Source organism: Sinocyclocheilus rhinocerous, unplaced genomic scaffold, assembly GCF_001515625.1.
Source record: "Sinocyclocheilus rhinocerous isolate Xijiao unplaced genomic scaffold, SAMN03320098_v1.1 scaffold189, whole genome shotgun sequence".
Lineage (NCBI taxonomy): Eukaryota > Metazoa > Chordata > Actinopteri > Cypriniformes > Cyprinidae > Sinocyclocheilus > Sinocyclocheilus rhinocerous.
Window position 1 is genome coordinate 956,857 of NW_015667354.1, and position 18,172 is coordinate 975,028.

The window sequence follows — 18,172 nt, forward strand, 5'->3', positions numbered from 1 at the left end:
CGGCAGTAGAGGCGGTGCAACTATAACGACGTGAATAATCCCACCCACTCTAAAGCGGTACTGAACTGCAGTGGAAACGCAAACCGTGCCGAGCCGAACCGTGCCGTACTGAGCCGTGCCGAGCCGAGTCGTACCACGCAGTGGAAAAGCGCCATTAGAACGCCTCAGTAACCACTTAGCAACACCTCAGTGGTGACTTTTGCAAGCTCAAGCACCACCCTCGATTTGTTTAGAAAATGTGAGTCTAGTTTCAACTTATCACCAGTTATTACGGAGAACATCCAGACAAACACTTCAGACGTAGCCCTGATCAAGTACATAAATCAGTTATGATATGAACTGAGGAAAAATATTTTTATAGGAACCATTATTTCACAAGCTTTTTTCACAGTCCTGCTATGGTACATTCAAACTGTATTTCACCGAAGACCTGGCTTGTATACACAATTACGGTGGCACAAAACGGAGGAGAACACACACAGGCACTCTGCTACTCCTTCTTTATGACACATTATCAGCATGAAAAGGGGCCTAAAAGCTGTCATTAATGAGTGAGTGCTGCTTAACATCCTGATATGGTGTTAATGTTTACCTTGGGGTTCAAAGTGCTGCTTGTTCAGAGTCACATTTCTCTGACACATGCTCAGAAGGTCGTCACCAACATCTGCAAAACACAAAGATGTTTTCATTTAGTGAGCTAACGATGAAAAAAACCTTCATCCAAAACAAGCTCTTTATCTTCTCAAGCCAATCACAAAGCTGAAATGTTTCGTAATGTACTGTGACTAATTGACACTATTATACTGAATGAGACTGAAAACAAATTAGTGTCTTATTATGTAAGAGTTACATAACACTGATATGTTAATGTGTTCAAGTATTATTCGTGTAAAATTAAACAGACTAAATCAGGTTTGATAAAGTTTGATAATGTGCAGACATGGGCAACCTGACCCACCATTTTCAAAAAAAAAAAAAAGGCAGGGTCCCAAACTTCAATAAGACCCTACGTACTTTACAAAGACTTGCTTTTGGGAACTCTACTTATCATCTTTTCTGAAAATACCTTGTAAGAGTAAACAAGTTATGTACAACACTTAATTTTCAATGTATATATCCCAATAGGGATGCACAGTACCGGTTCCCATAACAGTTACGACCCAATATTTTGAGTTTTTTCTATTTTAATTGTGCATGCTCTTTTTCGCTATTTTTATGTGTAGATTGCCATCTAATTGTCACTTAAAGTTCATTTAAAAAGTTTAATTTTCTTTCTTTTTAATTAGGGGGAAAAAAACATTAGACGTTAATGTCTTAATTAATGTATTAATGTAAATAATAATTAAAAACAGGTAGATCTCTTTACAGTATCTTTAACAAATCTCAAAATGAGTATCCATGTTACATACTGTACATTTATAATGTTATAATGCAAATTCAAATAGGATTCACATACAATATTTCAGTTTTCAGTGTTGTATTTACAGACATTATAGCATTACATAGAAATAATGATCAGCTAACTGGTATTGGATAGAATTTTTATATTGGTACATATAAATCCAGTGCATATTTTGGTGCATATTTTAATCCAGTTCATGCCTGATTTGCACGAACATTTCTTTCTGAAACGTACTGTATAAATATTTATCAAATTAGTTTTAAATCATAATCTAAAGCTCCTTCTAGATCTTTACCAAGCCACAATAATCTGTTGTAATTCTCAGAGTGAAACAATAAGAGGTCTTAGAAAAGGTCCAGCACAAATCTCACAGGAAGGGAGTGTGTTAATAAATACTGTGACACCAACCGCACAAAGCAATCAAACCACAAGCCTTTCCAGTCTACTCGACGCTGAAGTTACAAATCAGTGTTTCTCTCTCTCAAACACTCCAGAAACAGGTTTTGTCCATACCATGCTAACATACACCGACACAGACACAAACATCAATTTATGAAATAACACAATAATACTGCACACAACAAAAGTCCCCTGTGAATAACATCTGGGTGTAATATCTACAAGCCTGTGTATTTTTTCTGTGGCCTCGGACCGTTGCGAAGAGGCGCTTTGAAGATAATGCTGTCTTTTACTGTCTTTCCAAGCTCTTTTCTCTCTCTTTAAAATGACGGCTCTATCTGCTTCCACTGGTCAGAGAACATCAATCCAGTCACGCCGAAAGACAGAGCTCTAATAAAAGACCTTCCTTCCAAAGAAACCTGGCTGTATTACACACTTACAGAAAAAAGCAAATGGTTAAAATGGCAGCAATCATCAAGACAAAGAAAAAAGCCCATAGTAATCACTGCATCCACACCACTTCCAAAAGCCTACTAAAACATCCTTTGACACAGGTGGATGTTTCAGATGTTTTGGATATGCAAGCAAAAATATTTTACAAAATATTTGTTTATACCTCTGCAGGTTAATGTGTTGACCATTTACATTTATGCAATTCTGGGGAAAAATAAATAATACACAATTAATTTTGTTATTTATATATATAGCATGCATCTAACAATTCATTTTGTAATATATCACAATAAATACACTACCGTTCAAAAGTCTCTTATGCCCACCAAGGCTGCATTTATTTGATCAAAAATACAATAAAAACAGTAATATTGCGAAATATTATTAGATTGCCATCTAATTGTCACTTAAAGTTCATTTAAAAAGTTTAATTTTCTTTCTTTTTAATTAGGGGGAAAAAAACATTAGACGTTAATGTCTTAATTAATGTATTAATGTAAATAATAATTAAAAACAGGTAGATCTCTTTACAGTATCTTTAACAAATCTCAAAATGACAATTTAAAATAGCCATTTTCTATTTCAATATATTTTAAAATGTATTATAAATATGTGATGGCAAAGCTGGATTTTCAGTAGTGCAGTGTCACATGATCCTTCAGAATTCATTCTAATATGCTGATTTAATGTTACAAGAAACATTAATAATATATCATTATTATTACTACATCATATTAGAACAGCATTTACTTAAAATAGAAATATTTTGTTACATTATAAAAGTCTGTCACAATTTATCAATTTAATGTACCCTTGCTGAATAAAATGAATTTAATAAAAAAAACGGATTAATTTAATCCAAACTTTTGAATGTTTATTTATTAATCTATCTATCTATCTATCTATCTATCTGTCTGTCTGTCTGTCTGTCTATCTATCTATCACAGATTTTATACATGAAAATATGTAGCAGCAAGGGGATCATCACCATGGACTATCTCTGATGTATCATTCTCTATTTTTGCTTATTTTAAAAAGTTTCAAAGGCACATTTTACTTTAAATGACTCAATCTAATAATAATAATAATAAAAACTCAATCCCATCACCACCTGTGCAGTACACCGTCTTGGCCACCATTGCCATGACAATACTGGTCAGTCCTGTTCCAGCTCCAAGCTCAAGGACAGTGGCGCCTTTGAACATGCTTGCTTGTGCCAGGATGAAATCAGCCAATAGGAAAGCACCACGCCAGATCTGCAATGACAAACGACAACTTTGAACAATGTAGATGTAGTAGAGGAGTAGATGTTCTGCATAATCACCCTTCGTCCCTGTCCTCACCTGTTTCCCTACATCCTCCAGAGGTGTCGCCATAGTATGCTCTGTTTAAAACGCATTTAAAATCATACAATGTGACAGAACAAATCCATTAATTCACATACATCTCTAATGCAGCCCTCACCAATCTTAATGACGTCACGGGCACCATCCTCCTCCTCAGAATCTTCCTCCTCGTCAGTCAGAGTTGCTGCGGATTGACTTAGGATAATGGGACATACTGCATCCCTGTTACAGCTGGAGCATCTGGGCCTCCTGACCACATCCAGGTCCCCATCTTCATCCCGAGGAACATTCGATGCATCAGTGCTCTCACGGACAGGCGACTCACAGCTTGAGTCCTTTCCATCGCAATCCCGCAGAATCCTGAACTTCGAAGTGAAGACTGGACATACAGATGCAAATTCATTTTCAGATAATATACAAAGGTGTGAACTGACTGATAGAACTGGCTTACAATGGTCACAGCAGCCTCCGCTGCAGCAGACATGAAGATGTTAAGTCAGCTATGATGAAGTAATGGCTGTGACAGACAGAATGAGAGTGGCTCTTTAGCACTGAGCAGATATGTGATTTCTGTCTTTTCTTTATTAGTAATGACCATGCATGAGTCTGCCTTTGACAGGAACATCGATTAAGTTTCTAAGAAAAGAGTCTTTACATCATTTAGATGGATTTCTTTGCAGTAGTGATAAAAAAGACAAAAGGTATTGATTAAACATTTTTTTCCTAAGAGGCTAATGTAAATTATACTTTTTAGCCGTTTTTCCCCTGAGGTCCATTTATTATGTTAGCCAAGATTTCTTGCAACTGACATCCTTTTGGCCCTTAGAAACAAGATTTATTTTGAATATACACTACCATTCAAATGTTTGGGGTCAGTAAGATTTTTTTTAAATACAAGGCTGCATTTATTTGATCCAAAATAAAGTAAAAACAGTAATATTGTGAAATATTAGTACAATTTAAAGGGGTCATATGATGCGCATCATATGACCCCTTTAAAAGAACTGCTTTATATTTTAATATTCATTTAAATGTAATTCCTGTGATGGCAAAGCAGTCATTATTCCAGAATTCATGTCACATGATCCTTCAGAAAATGTTCTAATATGCGGATCTAATATTTCTTGGTGCTCAAGAAACATTTCTTATTACTATTCATGTTGAAAACAGTTGTGCTGCTTAATATTTTTGTGGAAACCGTGATACTTTTTCTCAGGATTCTTTGTGAAACACAAAGTTAAATTTATTTAAAATAGAAATCTTCAATTACTAAATCATAAATATCTTTACTAACACATTTGATCAATTTAATACGTCCTAAAATATAAAGATATTAATTTGTTAAAAAAACAAAAACAAACAAAAAAAAAACATCTCACTGGTTTCTCCCTGCTGTTAACAGCCAGAATAGACTCAACTCATTTTTGGGCTTGCTACCTTGCAGTTGTACAACACTAAATTAAAGAATACTGCATTTAAAATATACTCTATTGGTATTTGGGACAACAGAGATTTGAATGGGATATGAAAATAAAAACATGGACAGATAAAAGAGGTATAAAAATACTGAAATGGGGTCTACAGGGCTTGGATCAATGAGTTCAAGATGGAGAGAGCCAAGCTTAAAAATCAGCCTGGATTATTTTAATTACTAATGGACTATGTTTAAAGTTACACCGATAGAGAAAGAATGGGTATATAACTTTGTCAAAAGTTTAAAATTGTGATTTCTGGCTGATGGAGTCCGCACAGCATGCATCTTATTATTCAAGAGCAGAACTGTAAGGCTCAGTTTTACAGTGTCAGCTCCAGTCTAGCGTTGTAAAGGTCACCTCATCTAAGGCATTCAAAATCTGGCTCTTTTTGTTTTTCTAAGAATAGTGACCGGTCGTGTACGGTATAATTTCAGCTTCATTTGAGCCTAGCTGCTCTGGTGAGGATAATGAATCACAGGTTATGCAACTGCACTCATGCTCACATCAGGGGTTTAAGGGCCAGAATAGGCCACCCAGCATTGTATTTAGACCTGGACCTTGCCATGATAAATGCTGTGAGCCTGGGCATTATCGACCCAGAACACAGCAGAAAAAAAAAACTAAAAATAAACTTGGCCATAACATTGGCAGAAATTGCTGTGTTTATTGTTCAATTTGCCCACATAAAAAAATCCTATACTTTATACACTGAACAAAATTATAAACGCAACACTTTTGCTTTTGCCCCCATTTTTCATATTATAATTTTGTTCAGTGTATATATAACAGATTATAAATAAATCAGAAATGACTGCCTGCTGGTCATTTACAGGCTAATAGCCTACTAAAGGTCAAACCTGTGTATACAGGGAATGGTACTTAGGGCACACATGGAAACCAAATAGCCAGGGACCAAGGCTATTGACACAAAAGGTTACAGTTGCTAATGACAAACTCTCAAATGTGTAATACGGAGCACTGCCTTGAAATGATGTAATTTGTAAACATGCCAAAAATAAGTGTCAAGTAATAGAAAAATATATATCTATATATATATATCTATATATATATATATATATATATATATATTGTTGCAGCCTTATGTTAAACTGATTTGAATTATCAGGTAGTCAGGTTTCTCCAGAAATATTTGATTGGGTTCAATCCCAGGCTGTGGCTGGGCCACTCAAGGAAATTCACAGAGTTGTCTATAAGCCACTCTTTCTGTGTGATTAGGGTCATTGTCCTGTTGGAAGGTGAACCTTCTGAACAGGCTGAAGTTCTGAATGCTCTAGACTGGGTTTTCATTAAGGCTATCTCAATATTGTGCTGCACTGAGCGTTTCTTCTACTCTAACGAGTCCCTCAGTCCCTGCTGCTGAAAAACAGCTCCACAGCATGACACACATCAATTTACACTCCATACACCATAATGACAGCAAAAACAGAATTGCCACAACTTTGTAAATGTATTAAAAATAAAAACTGAAATAAGCACATTGCATAAGTATTCATACCCTTAACTCAGTTCTCCAGAAATATTTGACTGGGTTCAATCCCAGGCTGTGGCTGGGCCACTCAAGGAAATTCACAGAGTTGTCTATAAGCCACTCTTTCTGTGTGATTAGGGTCATTGTCCTGTTGGAAGGTGAACCTTCTGAACAGGCTGAAGTTCTGAGGAATTGAAATTCATTAGACCAGATAATCTTGTTTCTCAGAGTCTGAGGGTCCTTTAGGTGCTGTTTTGCAAATTCCAAGTGTGTTTTCATGTGTCTTCATTGAGGAGAGGATTGAGTCTGGCCACACCGACATAAAGACCAGATTGGTGGAGTGTTGCAGCAATGTTTGTCCTTCTGTAGATTTCTCCTGTCTCCACATATGATCATCTTCCATTAAGGGTAACAGAGGCTACATGCTTCTGTGACCCTTCAATGCAGCAGAGTTTTTTCCTGAACTCTTCCACAGATGTGTGGCTTGATGCAAACCTGTTTCTGAGCTCTACAGGCAGTTCTTTTGCCTCAGTGCTTGGTTTTTGCTCTTATATTTATTATCAACTGTTAGACCTTTTATTAAGACGTGTGTGCCTTTCCAAATCATAACCATTCAATTGAATTTGCCACAGGTTAACTTCACTCGAAGTGTAGTGACATCTACAAGCAATATGAATGCTCCTGAGCTAAATTCCAACTGTCCCAGATAAGGGTATGAGTACTTATGCAATGGAATCATTTACATTTTTTATTTTTAATAAATTTGCTAAGTTGTTTTTTTTTGCTTTGCCATTATGGTGTATGGAGTGCAGATTGATGTGGGGAAAAAAGTAATTTAAAGCAGTTTAACATAAGGCAGCAACATAACAAAATGTGAAAAAAAAATTAAGGGGTATGAATACTTTTTATAGGCACTGTATAGAGAGAGAGAGAGAAAAGAAACATGGTGTATAGATAATAGTTATGTTTAGAATAGTATACTAACATACATAAGTGCAGTATATAATATCCCTGTGCACAGAATGCATGAAATGTTCAAAATGTGCCAAAATGTTTATTCCTGTGATGCAAAGCTGAATTTTCAGCAGTCATTACTCAAATCTTCATTGTCACGTGATCCTTCAAATATTATTTTAATATGCTGATTTGCTGCTCACGAAACATTTCTTATTATCAATATTGACAATCAGCATTTATTTGAAATAGAATGTTTTGAGCAACAATGCCAAATTGAATGCATCCTCGCTGAATAAAAGCCCTGCAGTAAGTATTCATTCCAAAACACACGCAATAAGACGCGCAGGTGTCTGCCAGCTCTCCTTACCTGGCTGTCCTACGCTGTTCAGTCTCTTCATAAGATGACAAGCGTTTGGTAACAGCAGATGCACATCATATAGAACAGTGTCACTTCTAAATGTGACCTGGTCCATGGCCAAGTCTGCCTGGCACTCAAGGACGCAGCTCTGGGGAATAGAGCAATTTCCTTCATATTCATCTCATCATCCTTCTTAAATGCATTACAACGTCCACACGCACTTAGAGAAACTATGATAAATTTGGCATTTTACAAGGATTGGGAAACTAAGACAGAACTTCTCTATAGGCTAAGTTTAAGACAACTTGAATTGAACGCTTGGTTTTGTTTGGGCTCGAGTGAAAGCTATTGTAATCTTGTCGGAGTAGAAATATATTCAAGTGGGCGTGACCATGCGCTTCCCTGTAACTCAAAAAGCCACTTTCTTTCTGATCGTTCCCTATCAACTTTCTCGCAGCTAAACAGAGAGAGCACTTCAGTCCTTAAACCTGGTAGTCAGCTCACTGGAAGTCACAACCTTGGTTCAGAAAGTTCAGTACTGTCTAGGTAGGCAGCTCACTGGACTCTGACACACGTTAGTGTACTGCAGTATCTTCATAACTCGTAGTCTTCTAATCAGCTCTGGGGCAAAGAGCTGCCAATATTGACCGAGTAGCTGACGAGAAGGAGTTTACTTAGTTTTTGTAGTGTAGCCAAGAGTATTAAATCATACTAAAATATGAGCGCAAACATATGTTAAGATACCTTAAAGAAAGGTTATATGGCAGCTTACGAGAGGTTAGTTAGACTCGCTTGAGTGTTACATTAAAAGCAGACCGTGTGTGTAAAACCGCGCTGAAAACAGTTCCAAAGTAGAACGCGCATGGCACATACAGTCGTGGTCAGAATTATTGGCACCCTTGGTAAATATGATCAAAGAAGGCTGTGAAAATAAATCTGCATTGTTAATCATTTTGATCTTTTATTTAAAAAATTCACATAAATGTAACCTTTCATTGGAGAATAAGAATTTAAAATGGGGGGAAATATCATTATGACACAAATGTTTTTCTCAAATACAGGTTGGACACAATTATTGGTACCCCTAGAAATTCTTATGAGTAAAATATCTGTGAAGTATATTCCCATTCATATTTACAATCTAGCTCTTTTCTTAAAGTCACTTTCTAATTTGTGAAGCTCAATTATCTTTTGCTGCACATCAGAAACATATTCTTTGGTTTTTCTCATTGTGATGGATGATTAAGGGAATTTGGCCTTTGTTTTCCCTCCTATTTATATTCCTGTGAAACAGGAAGCCATGCCTGGATAATTTCATGTTCATAATAATATAATTTCACCCTGGTATGCTCAAAATTGTAAATATGAATGGGAATATACTTCACAGATATTTTTATGGTATGAATTATTGTCATTTTCGTTTTGATTAATATTGAAATAAAATCAGAAATATTTGTATCAAATATTTTGACAGTATTTATGTTTATGCTATTTAATTCATTGTAATAATTATATAAATATAATTTATTATTATTATATATATTTATTATATAATTATTTTTGTTGTTGTTATTGTTATTATCATTATATTAAATATACAATACTTATGAATTTAATTATGACTCCATATGTCAACTTTGGTTTTTATTAATTTTATTTTATTATTTGGCACATTTATAAACAAAACGATTTATATTATTATCAAATGTTTTCGCAAGTTTATTATTTACACTAATAATAATAAAAATAATTGTAATAATATTAACAACAACAACAACAACAACAACACAATAATAATAGGCTAATAATAATATATTATTGTTGTTATTATTATTTATTAATTAATGATAAATAATTGCTGTTAAAAACCTCTGTAAGAAAAAAAAACCTTTAACGTATACTACTATTATTTCTAAACATGTTTTAAAATGCTGGAACTAATGTTTATTATTACTATTATTATTATTGATATTTTGTCAATAGAGAACACTGTTCATCCACTCAGTTTTCTGATTTTTGATCGTACAGGAACAGAAACCTGCCTGACAACTGACTGGGGTCCTGAGCTGAAAGACTTTACCAATCAAATTAATTTAGAGGTCCCTGTGGTAATCATCAGATACAAACAAACAAAGGTTTGCATACTAATGAGAGAGGGGGAATGATAGCATCTGTAGCAATTACGACTATAACTAATCATGTTTTGTGGTTTTTAATCACCAGAGGTATTTATCTGTATGAAAGTCAACCAGAGAGACAGACAGAGAGAGAGCGAGAGAGAGAGAGAGAGAGAGAGAGAGAGAGAGAGTGTGGGGACCATACTGCCCTCTTTTGGTAAAATCGCCCAACAGTAGCAGTTATAATAGATAAACAGCACAGCATCCAGCGAGGGGCTTCCAGAAGGGCAGCGGTGAGGGAAAGAACAACACGTAAAGCACTAAAGGAGGAGTTTCTCTTCAAACACTGCATTCAGACAAAATGAAAATCACTTTCACAGGTTTGGCCAGTTTTGTGGCCATCTTTGGTGTCCTCTGCTTTGTTGGTCTCGTTCTGGCAATTGGAACCGATTTTTGGTACATCATTGACACTTCTAAGAGAGAAAACAGCTCATCGGTGTCTCTGAGCTCACATTCTGGACTGTGGAGGACTTGTAACTGTAAGTCACTTTACATGTTTGTGTTTGACATTCTGCTTGTGATTTTTTAATGCATGAGGTTTTCATGTAGATGGATGAAGTTATTCTCTCTTTGCAGTTCATAACCAATGCTGGCCATTTATGAATCCTTTTGGAACAGGAAGAAACTTATCAGAATCGCAAAGGCAGATACTAAGTAAGATCTATGTGTCATATACTCATATCTCATGATTTCGTATTTGTTAATAAGCTTCACTCAGCAAACACTTGTTGCAGAAGTATGTAATCTGTTTAGTTTAAAACTCCTTGGTGTGGCTTTATACTACTGCAGTATACAGTATATGCTCTGTGTTTTATTCTTTAAATGTTTAAATATTAATTTACAAGGTTTTGGTAAAGTATCTGATATGAAATAAAAATATACATTTTTTTAGACTAATTGTTCTGTAAAGCGATAATAAAACATACCTAAACAACTATATATTTAGCAGAAAGCATATTTAATAATAAGAACTGTGTGTGTATATATATATATATATATATTTTAAAAAAATAGCTAAAAACACTAATGTTCGGGTTCTTGTTCTTAATTTTTTTCGCATGAATTATTGACATTCAACCAAGACCATGTACTTTCTATGTTGAAAAAATCTTTCATTTACGACTAGCAGAGGAGCGAAACTTGACACATCAACAGGAAGCCACACCGTTTATAACCTGTTTGCACTACAGAAACAGGTGCAAAATCACAACATACAGCCTTATAAGATATTTTGACAATTTGACAACAAATATAGTAACAGAAAAATTACAATATTACAGTAATAATAAAAATTACAATATTAAAAGGGATTCCTCAATACTTCAGTGTTTTTGTTTTGTTTTTCCCCTTGCCATTTAAAGTTTTTAAATAAAATTCAACATCAGAAGTTTAAAAAGAAGTCATTTTGCATGTATATTTGCATCCTACAGTTAGAGGCACAGAAATAAATTAAAATATGTATTTAAATTCATAGACTGCGAGAACAAGGAACAATGCGAGAACAATGTTTTAAGGCCATTTTCACCTGAATGCCATCATTAACATTTCTTATATGCTAAGAAACTGAACATAATACCTTCCAATTGCCCTATTATCTTTGGATTGTCATGGAAACACTCTTCAATCAGAGGGCAGAAACAGCTGTGGTAGAAACACAGCTGCAAAAAGTGCACCACAGTGAACCATGGCATGCGTTTCTCCGCTAATATTGTGGGCCCACCTGCCAGCACACCCTGCAGCATTATTTCCTTTGTTTTGATTTTTCTTTTTTTCGTAATTTCAACGTGGCTGTTGGCCATAGCCTATACTAATGTACAACATCACTCCAAATTTCACGTCTTTTTAGTGCCAAACAATCACCAGGAATAATTTCTTTTGTTTTAGACTGAGCCAATAAATGTAGAATTGCAATTGCAGCTCGCAAAATGTGTTAATAATTTATAGTATTGATGACTGTAGAAAAGCCATTAAGAAAAGCAAAAGTAAATTGAGATATAAAATGTCTCCAACCAACCAAAAAAAAAAAAAAGTCTTCTTATCCATCCCGTACATCATACACAATCAAATAATATTCCTGTCTGAGTCATTCAAGGCATTTGTGTAGGACTGAATGAGATTTTAAAATTCACATGCTCTCTGTCCACACCTGAAACATTGTCTGTACCTGCCACAAGAGACTGTAATGAGGTTGTAAAACCAAGATTCATGACCCCTAAACTGGCTCGATTAGATTTAGTTTCTGTTCTGCTTTGAACAATAGACTCAATAAGTCTGGGTTGCCAGGATGCTGCTTTGATTAGATAGTAACCGCTGCACAAAGCTTAGCTAAATTCCCCCCGGAAGGTAGTTCAATATGTCTTTCCCTGCATCTGTGCTGGATTGTTGGCCTAAAGATAATCCTCGGATAAACGGTAAAAGAAACACCTTATATGTGTTCAACATAATCGTGGGCAGCTTGTTTTTGAAATGTTTATGGCTGCTACAAAAATAGTGCAGAATCATTTCGGAAAAGCAGTGAAAGTAGATTGAAATATGCCTGTCCAATTCAATCACCTAGACATATTGTGACTGTTCCAGAATGAAAATAATAGCTCCTGATTGTAATATGACAGTGTGATCTTTGACTTGATCGTGAATGACAACCTGTCACTGTCTGTACTGCCTGTTGTGTTTCTTTGCAGAAAATGTCCAAACATGTCAGTATGGAGCCCAACAATTTGAATTGGGCTTTGCAATAATGTAAAAAGTAGACTATTCTCTGAGTCAATCAACATTTTTACTAAAGTGGAAAAAATGCAGTCTAAATGTCTGTGTCCTTCTGTATAAGGGCATTTAAATTCATACATCATATTACAACAAATACAGGTTTTGGTCTTTCTTGTCTTGTCTTCACATCCCATCATGACTAACAGCCTTTTGTGGTCCATAATGAAGCCATTAAAGGAAATCCATCACTTTGAACATGCTGTACTATCGTTAATCTTAATGCTTAATAGATGCACAAGGACGGGCCGTCTTTCTTTTAAAACCCTCTAATCAATACAAACTCTGGTCTCTAATTATCTTGGCAAGCATGTTCGGCAATATAAAATACATGTGTATGTTTACATAAATGATATAAATAGGGCCTATATACAATTTTATTTATTTAAAATTATTTTTATGGCAAATAAAAAATATATTAAATTTAAAATAAATGTATGTTTTTGAAATAAGTCTCACGTCTGCATCTATTTAATCAAAAATACAGTAAAAATTAATATGAAATATTACTTTTAGAATGCAATTTATTCCTGTGATGGCAAAAAAAATAAAAAAATCAGTGGCCATTATTCTAGTCTTCAGTGTCACATGATCATTCTAATGTGCTCAGGAAACATTTCCTATTTCAGAATTCTTACATAAAATAGAACACTCAAAAGAACAGTATTTATGTGAAATGTTTTGTAACATAAATGTCTTTACTCTCCACTTTTGATCAATTCAGTGCATCTTTGCTTAATAAAAGTATGAATTTCTTAAAAAAAACATCTAGATACATGCATATATAAATAACTGTATGCATTTATCTTACAAAACTTCTCATTTATTAACATACGCACGGTGATTGTCTACATCTACAAAAAAAAAACATTTTCAATGTTTTGCTGTCAAAATCCTGTTCAGAAATGAATATTCTGTTTGTACATTTTTATAGATATTTTTATTCAGTACTTACAAAGCCTCAAGAGTTGCGTTTTGACCACCCAGTCTACACAAAGAAAGTCAAATGAGCTTTTTACACTCACTCACCTGCGTCTCCTAGGCTGGCTCCCAGCTGTTTCCTTTAATAACGATAGGCTAATTATTATTACTGGTCTACTCAAAGAGCATAGGTTTAAGTCATTATGAACCCAGAGGTTAGATAGCCTGTGAATGAGTGGTATGGAAGCCTATGACATCTATGAAATATTCTTATTCTACATGAATACATTCATATATGACCTCATATTTTAATAGCCTAACCTCAAAACTGTCAAAAATATGCCAGCTGCTATGTGCATCTGGGGAAACTGTGGCACAAATGGCAACTTCATACAATGTCTCTCATCACACATCACACAATGGGGAACAAACATCATTGCATAAAGCTTTGAAATGATGCTGGTTAGCCTTGTTGATTACCATTCCAAATGAATAAACAAAACCTTTTCAATGCCACAAAAGTTTTCGCAAAAGTAGACAGACAAAATTAATTGGGTCAATTCCAACTTAACGCCCAGAAACACACTGATTTTTCATAATTGCCCCAATGGTCAGGCTGTGCTGGTTTGTTGCACCAAACATAAAAGTAACGATTTTCAAATTAGTCCAATTTGCATGACAAAGACTGAACCAACGAGGGAAAAAATCTGCATGAATCCACTGGGATTGTGACTGGCACTGTCACATCCAGACCTCTTCTCTTTCCAGACATGCAAGGAACGTTCATCGTCCTGCTGCCTCTCAGTGTGATCGTGCTGTTTATCGGAGGAATGCTGGGCTTCATCAGTATGTTGGCACGAGCCTACCTGCTGCTCCTCCTGACCGGAGTGATGCTTCTGTTCGGTGGTGAGCGTCACTCTCGCTTTCACCTCTGATTGATCCTCTTGTGCGGCATGAATATTCATTCTGCCAACATCACGCTTGACAGAGCAAGACAGTTTTGATAGTAATGAATAAGCTTCACAACAAAAAACAGATGGAAAAAAGTAGTCCCAATATTGACTTCGGGTGCTGAATTTTGAGAGATAAGATTTAAATGGTACACTTAGTCTTTAGCATTTTGTTTATGTTTGTATTTTATATTATTTATATTATATTATTTAGCATAAAATATTCATAAATGCTCTTGGAAATAAATGTTTTTGCAACAGCTGTATGCATTTTAAGAGATATTTAATCCATGAATGTCTTGGCAAAATCACGGCAACCCATATATATGGGTTGCCGTGATTTTGCCAAGATGTTCATGGATCAACATTACTGCCCAAAAACATAGACCTAACCCTATCCCTATCCCTACCCCTAAACCTAACCCTACCCATAATGTATCCCTAAAATCAATCAGAGGGAAATGATAGCTGAATAACAAGGGTGCAGAAGCACCTAACCCTTGTTGTAAAACCTAAAACAGACATTTCCTGTAAATGTGTCTCACAATTCTGAGTGGTTGATTGGGATGTTGTTCCAGGATCAACAAGGACATTGATCCAGGAACATGTTGTACTCGATGAAATCACATTCACCGTTTGGGAAGAGCCTTTTTCTTTGCATTCTTCTCAGTTCTATTTATGATATAACTTTAAAAGGGGGACTTGGGGGCATTGACAATGGAATAGATTTGTATCCAGACCCATTTAACTGTTGCTACTCTTTTACACAGACACTGGTTCAGTGAAATACCTACCCACATCATTTGTGAGAAAATACACTTGAAATCCCTCTCAGGATAAAAGCCTGTCTTTTTCAAGATTCACTTAGTACCTATGACAGAAAAAAAAACATTGTATGTTGCTTTGCAGACACCATGGCAGCAACTAAACCAAACATGGCCTCTGAAATTAATCAGATTGATATGAAAACATGCAATCATTGTAAAGCAGCGATCAATGGCCCTAAATGTCACCAGATCACAGCCAATAAATGACTGAATTTCTTGAAGATTATTCATCAGCCTCTTCTTTAAGATACCAGCAGAAACTGATGGGGTTCTCAAACATCATGGGCTTTTTTAAAGTAAAAAGGGCACCAGCGTGAATGGATTGCTTTTAAGTACAATGATGAAGTACTCATTGTGGAGGGCTGTGTTAGACTAGCATTTCATTGTCACTGCTGCATAGACGGCGGAACAAAAGGTGTGGTGGTTCATTCACAAAATGTGTGTTTCCATTGACAAAGATAAATTTAAATGCCAGTCAAACTTTTGGACACAACTTCTTCTTTATTTTTACTATTTTACACATTTTAGAAGTATAGTAAAATCATAAACTATAAAATAACACAAATGAACATAAGTGAGTTTAATAACAAAAAATAAATAAATAAATAAATTGCAATGCTTTTTTTAAACTATCAAAAAAACTTAGATCTGGTCAAACTAAAGTTTTGACTAATTGTGAAATATTATGAATTATTCCATGGTCTGCCTGAATACTGGATTCTGATTGGCTGGCAGGTATGCAGTAAAACGGTTTAATGTACAGGTAGTTCCAAGTCAGTTTAATCACCGCTCTATATTAATGTGCTGCTTTAATTAATGCACACTAACCAACACACACACACACTCACACACTCACACACACAGACTGAGGGAGAGAGAGAGAGGTCTGAGATCTCGCTGTGCACACAGATAAACTTGTTGTCAACGCTTCCCCGAGATTTTTTATTAATAAAATAGCCTAGATACTAGATCGCTACATTATATTCCTCAGCAACAAGGTGTTAAAATAAAGCAATAAGCCCTGTGAAGCCGTGGTTTACAGTGAATTTATAACAGCTAAGGGGCGTTGTTAGGCACGGCGCAAAGCGGAGTAAAACGGTTATAAAACGGTTATTCCATATATGTAGCAAGGTTTCACAAAATAAAACAAAGCAAATAAAATGTAATGATATAAATAAAAACATTATTCTTCCGCCAAACAATGTAGTTCCTCAGAATCAGTTGTGGTTACAACAAAGTGGTTGCCGAGCAACACACAGCTTCCAACACGGCTCAACCAATCAGAATGTTCTGTTGCTAAAAACTGAATTTCTTTTTCCAGTTTTTTAAAGGGATAGTTCACCCCCCCAAAAAATTAAAATTCTGTCATTTACTCACCCTTCACTTGTTCCAACCCTGTAGAAATTTCTTTCTTCTGTTGAACACAAAAGGAGAATGAGGGCAAAAAACAAAAAAAAAACAGTTGACGGTAGTCATTGACTTCCATTGTATTTTTTGTGCATACTTTTGAAGACAGTGGCTACCGTCAACTGTTTGGTTACCAACATTCTTCAAAATATATTCTTTTGTGCTTACTCAAAGAAACTCATGCAGATTTGGGATGACCTGAGGGTGAGTAAAAGGTGGCAGAATTTTCATTTTGGGGTACTATCCCATGCAATGTGTGAGCCAGCTAAACTCCCTTGGCTCAACTGGAAAGAAACTGACAGATCTGAGCAGACCGCTGTTTTGATGGTGTCTGGGAGGCTCAGTTGTTTACATTTTTGGGGGAGATAAACCCATGAATGACATACTTATAGTAGTCAACTCAGTGAACAATAAACTGGGTAAAGAGAATGTATTTTGACATAAAATAATTGTAATAGCGTAATTTATCAGGTGTGATTCCTGTCTGGGATCAGTATAATGTAAGAATTTAGAGCTTGCTGTCTTCTACAATATAAATCCAGTGGAGAATGTCTTACAAACATCTGTCTTCCTGCTCTGTTCCTTACAGCTGTGCTCTCAGTGGCTGGAATTTGTGTCTACATGGCTTACTCTGCGGCTGCCTTCAAAGAGGCTGTGGGCACCTCTGGCCACAAAACCCTGGAGGACATTGAGATTTACTTTGGCTGGTCTCTGATTCTAGCCTCTGTTTCTTTTGTTGGAGAGCTCTGTACCGCCGTGGCGTTCCTGCTTACCTCAGCCAGAGTGAGCCAGCTGACCAATCAGGAAGAACATGAATACTGACACGCTCTGAATCAGGACTGTTCTAAGGACAGGAGAAGATTACACCATATGAAGGCACTGAAAGTGACATTCAAACACTGAAAATTAAATCGATGTTTACATATTTATATTTTAAAAGGATAATGAACATTTTAGTACATTTCAGTGTTCAATTTTTAGTAAGGTCAAGGGTCAGTCTTTGAAGTTATTAGAGGTTCCTCAGCTAACTGCAGGGGGTTTGTGAAATTTATTATAGAAATACCAGTGCTAAACTAAATTAATTAAAATGTATAATAATAATAATAATAATAATAATAGGTAACACTTTAGTATAAGGACCAATTCTCACTATTAGCTAGTTGCTTATTAGCAATTACATATTGGCAGTTTATTAGTGTTTATAAAGCACATATTCTGCATGACCATATTCTACATCCTAGATCCTAA

The 18,172-nt window shown here is 35.5% G+C and overlaps 2 protein-coding genes across 4 annotated transcripts in view; one reads left to right on the top strand and one right to left on the bottom strand.

Annotated features, from left to right (window-relative positions):
• LOC107733833 (methyltransferase-like protein 22) overlaps positions 1 to 8,016 on the bottom strand; it is a 14,415-nt gene extending 6,399 nt beyond the window's left edge. For all 3 annotated transcript variants that reach the window (XM_016545636.1, XM_016545635.1, XM_016545633.1), the window contains exons 1-5: positions 7,889 to 8,016; positions 3,719 to 3,979; positions 3,598 to 3,638; positions 3,366 to 3,510; positions 593 to 664 (exon numbers count right to left, since the gene is read on the bottom strand). In XM_016545636.1, coding sequence (XP_016401122.1) covers positions 593 to 664; positions 3,366 to 3,510; positions 3,598 to 3,638; positions 3,719 to 3,979; positions 7,889 to 7,994 — 625 coding nt within the window. In that variant the 5' untranslated portion in view covers positions 7,995 to 8,016. The remainder of the gene's footprint in view (positions 1 to 592; positions 665 to 3,365; positions 3,511 to 3,597; positions 3,639 to 3,718; positions 3,980 to 7,888) is intronic.
• A 2,288-nt stretch (positions 8,017 to 10,304) lies between these two features.
• LOC107733824 (transmembrane protein 114-like) lies at positions 10,305 to 17,746 on the top strand. The gene is made up of 4 exons (XM_016545625.1): positions 10,305 to 10,535; positions 10,633 to 10,710; positions 14,509 to 14,646; positions 17,514 to 17,746. The coding sequence occupies exons 1-4, from the start codon at positions 10,358 to 10,360 to the stop codon at positions 17,744 to 17,746; spliced, it is 627 nt and encodes a 208-aa protein (XP_016401111.1). The 5' UTR covers positions 10,305 to 10,357.
• Positions 17,747 to 18,172: the final 426 nt, after the last annotated feature.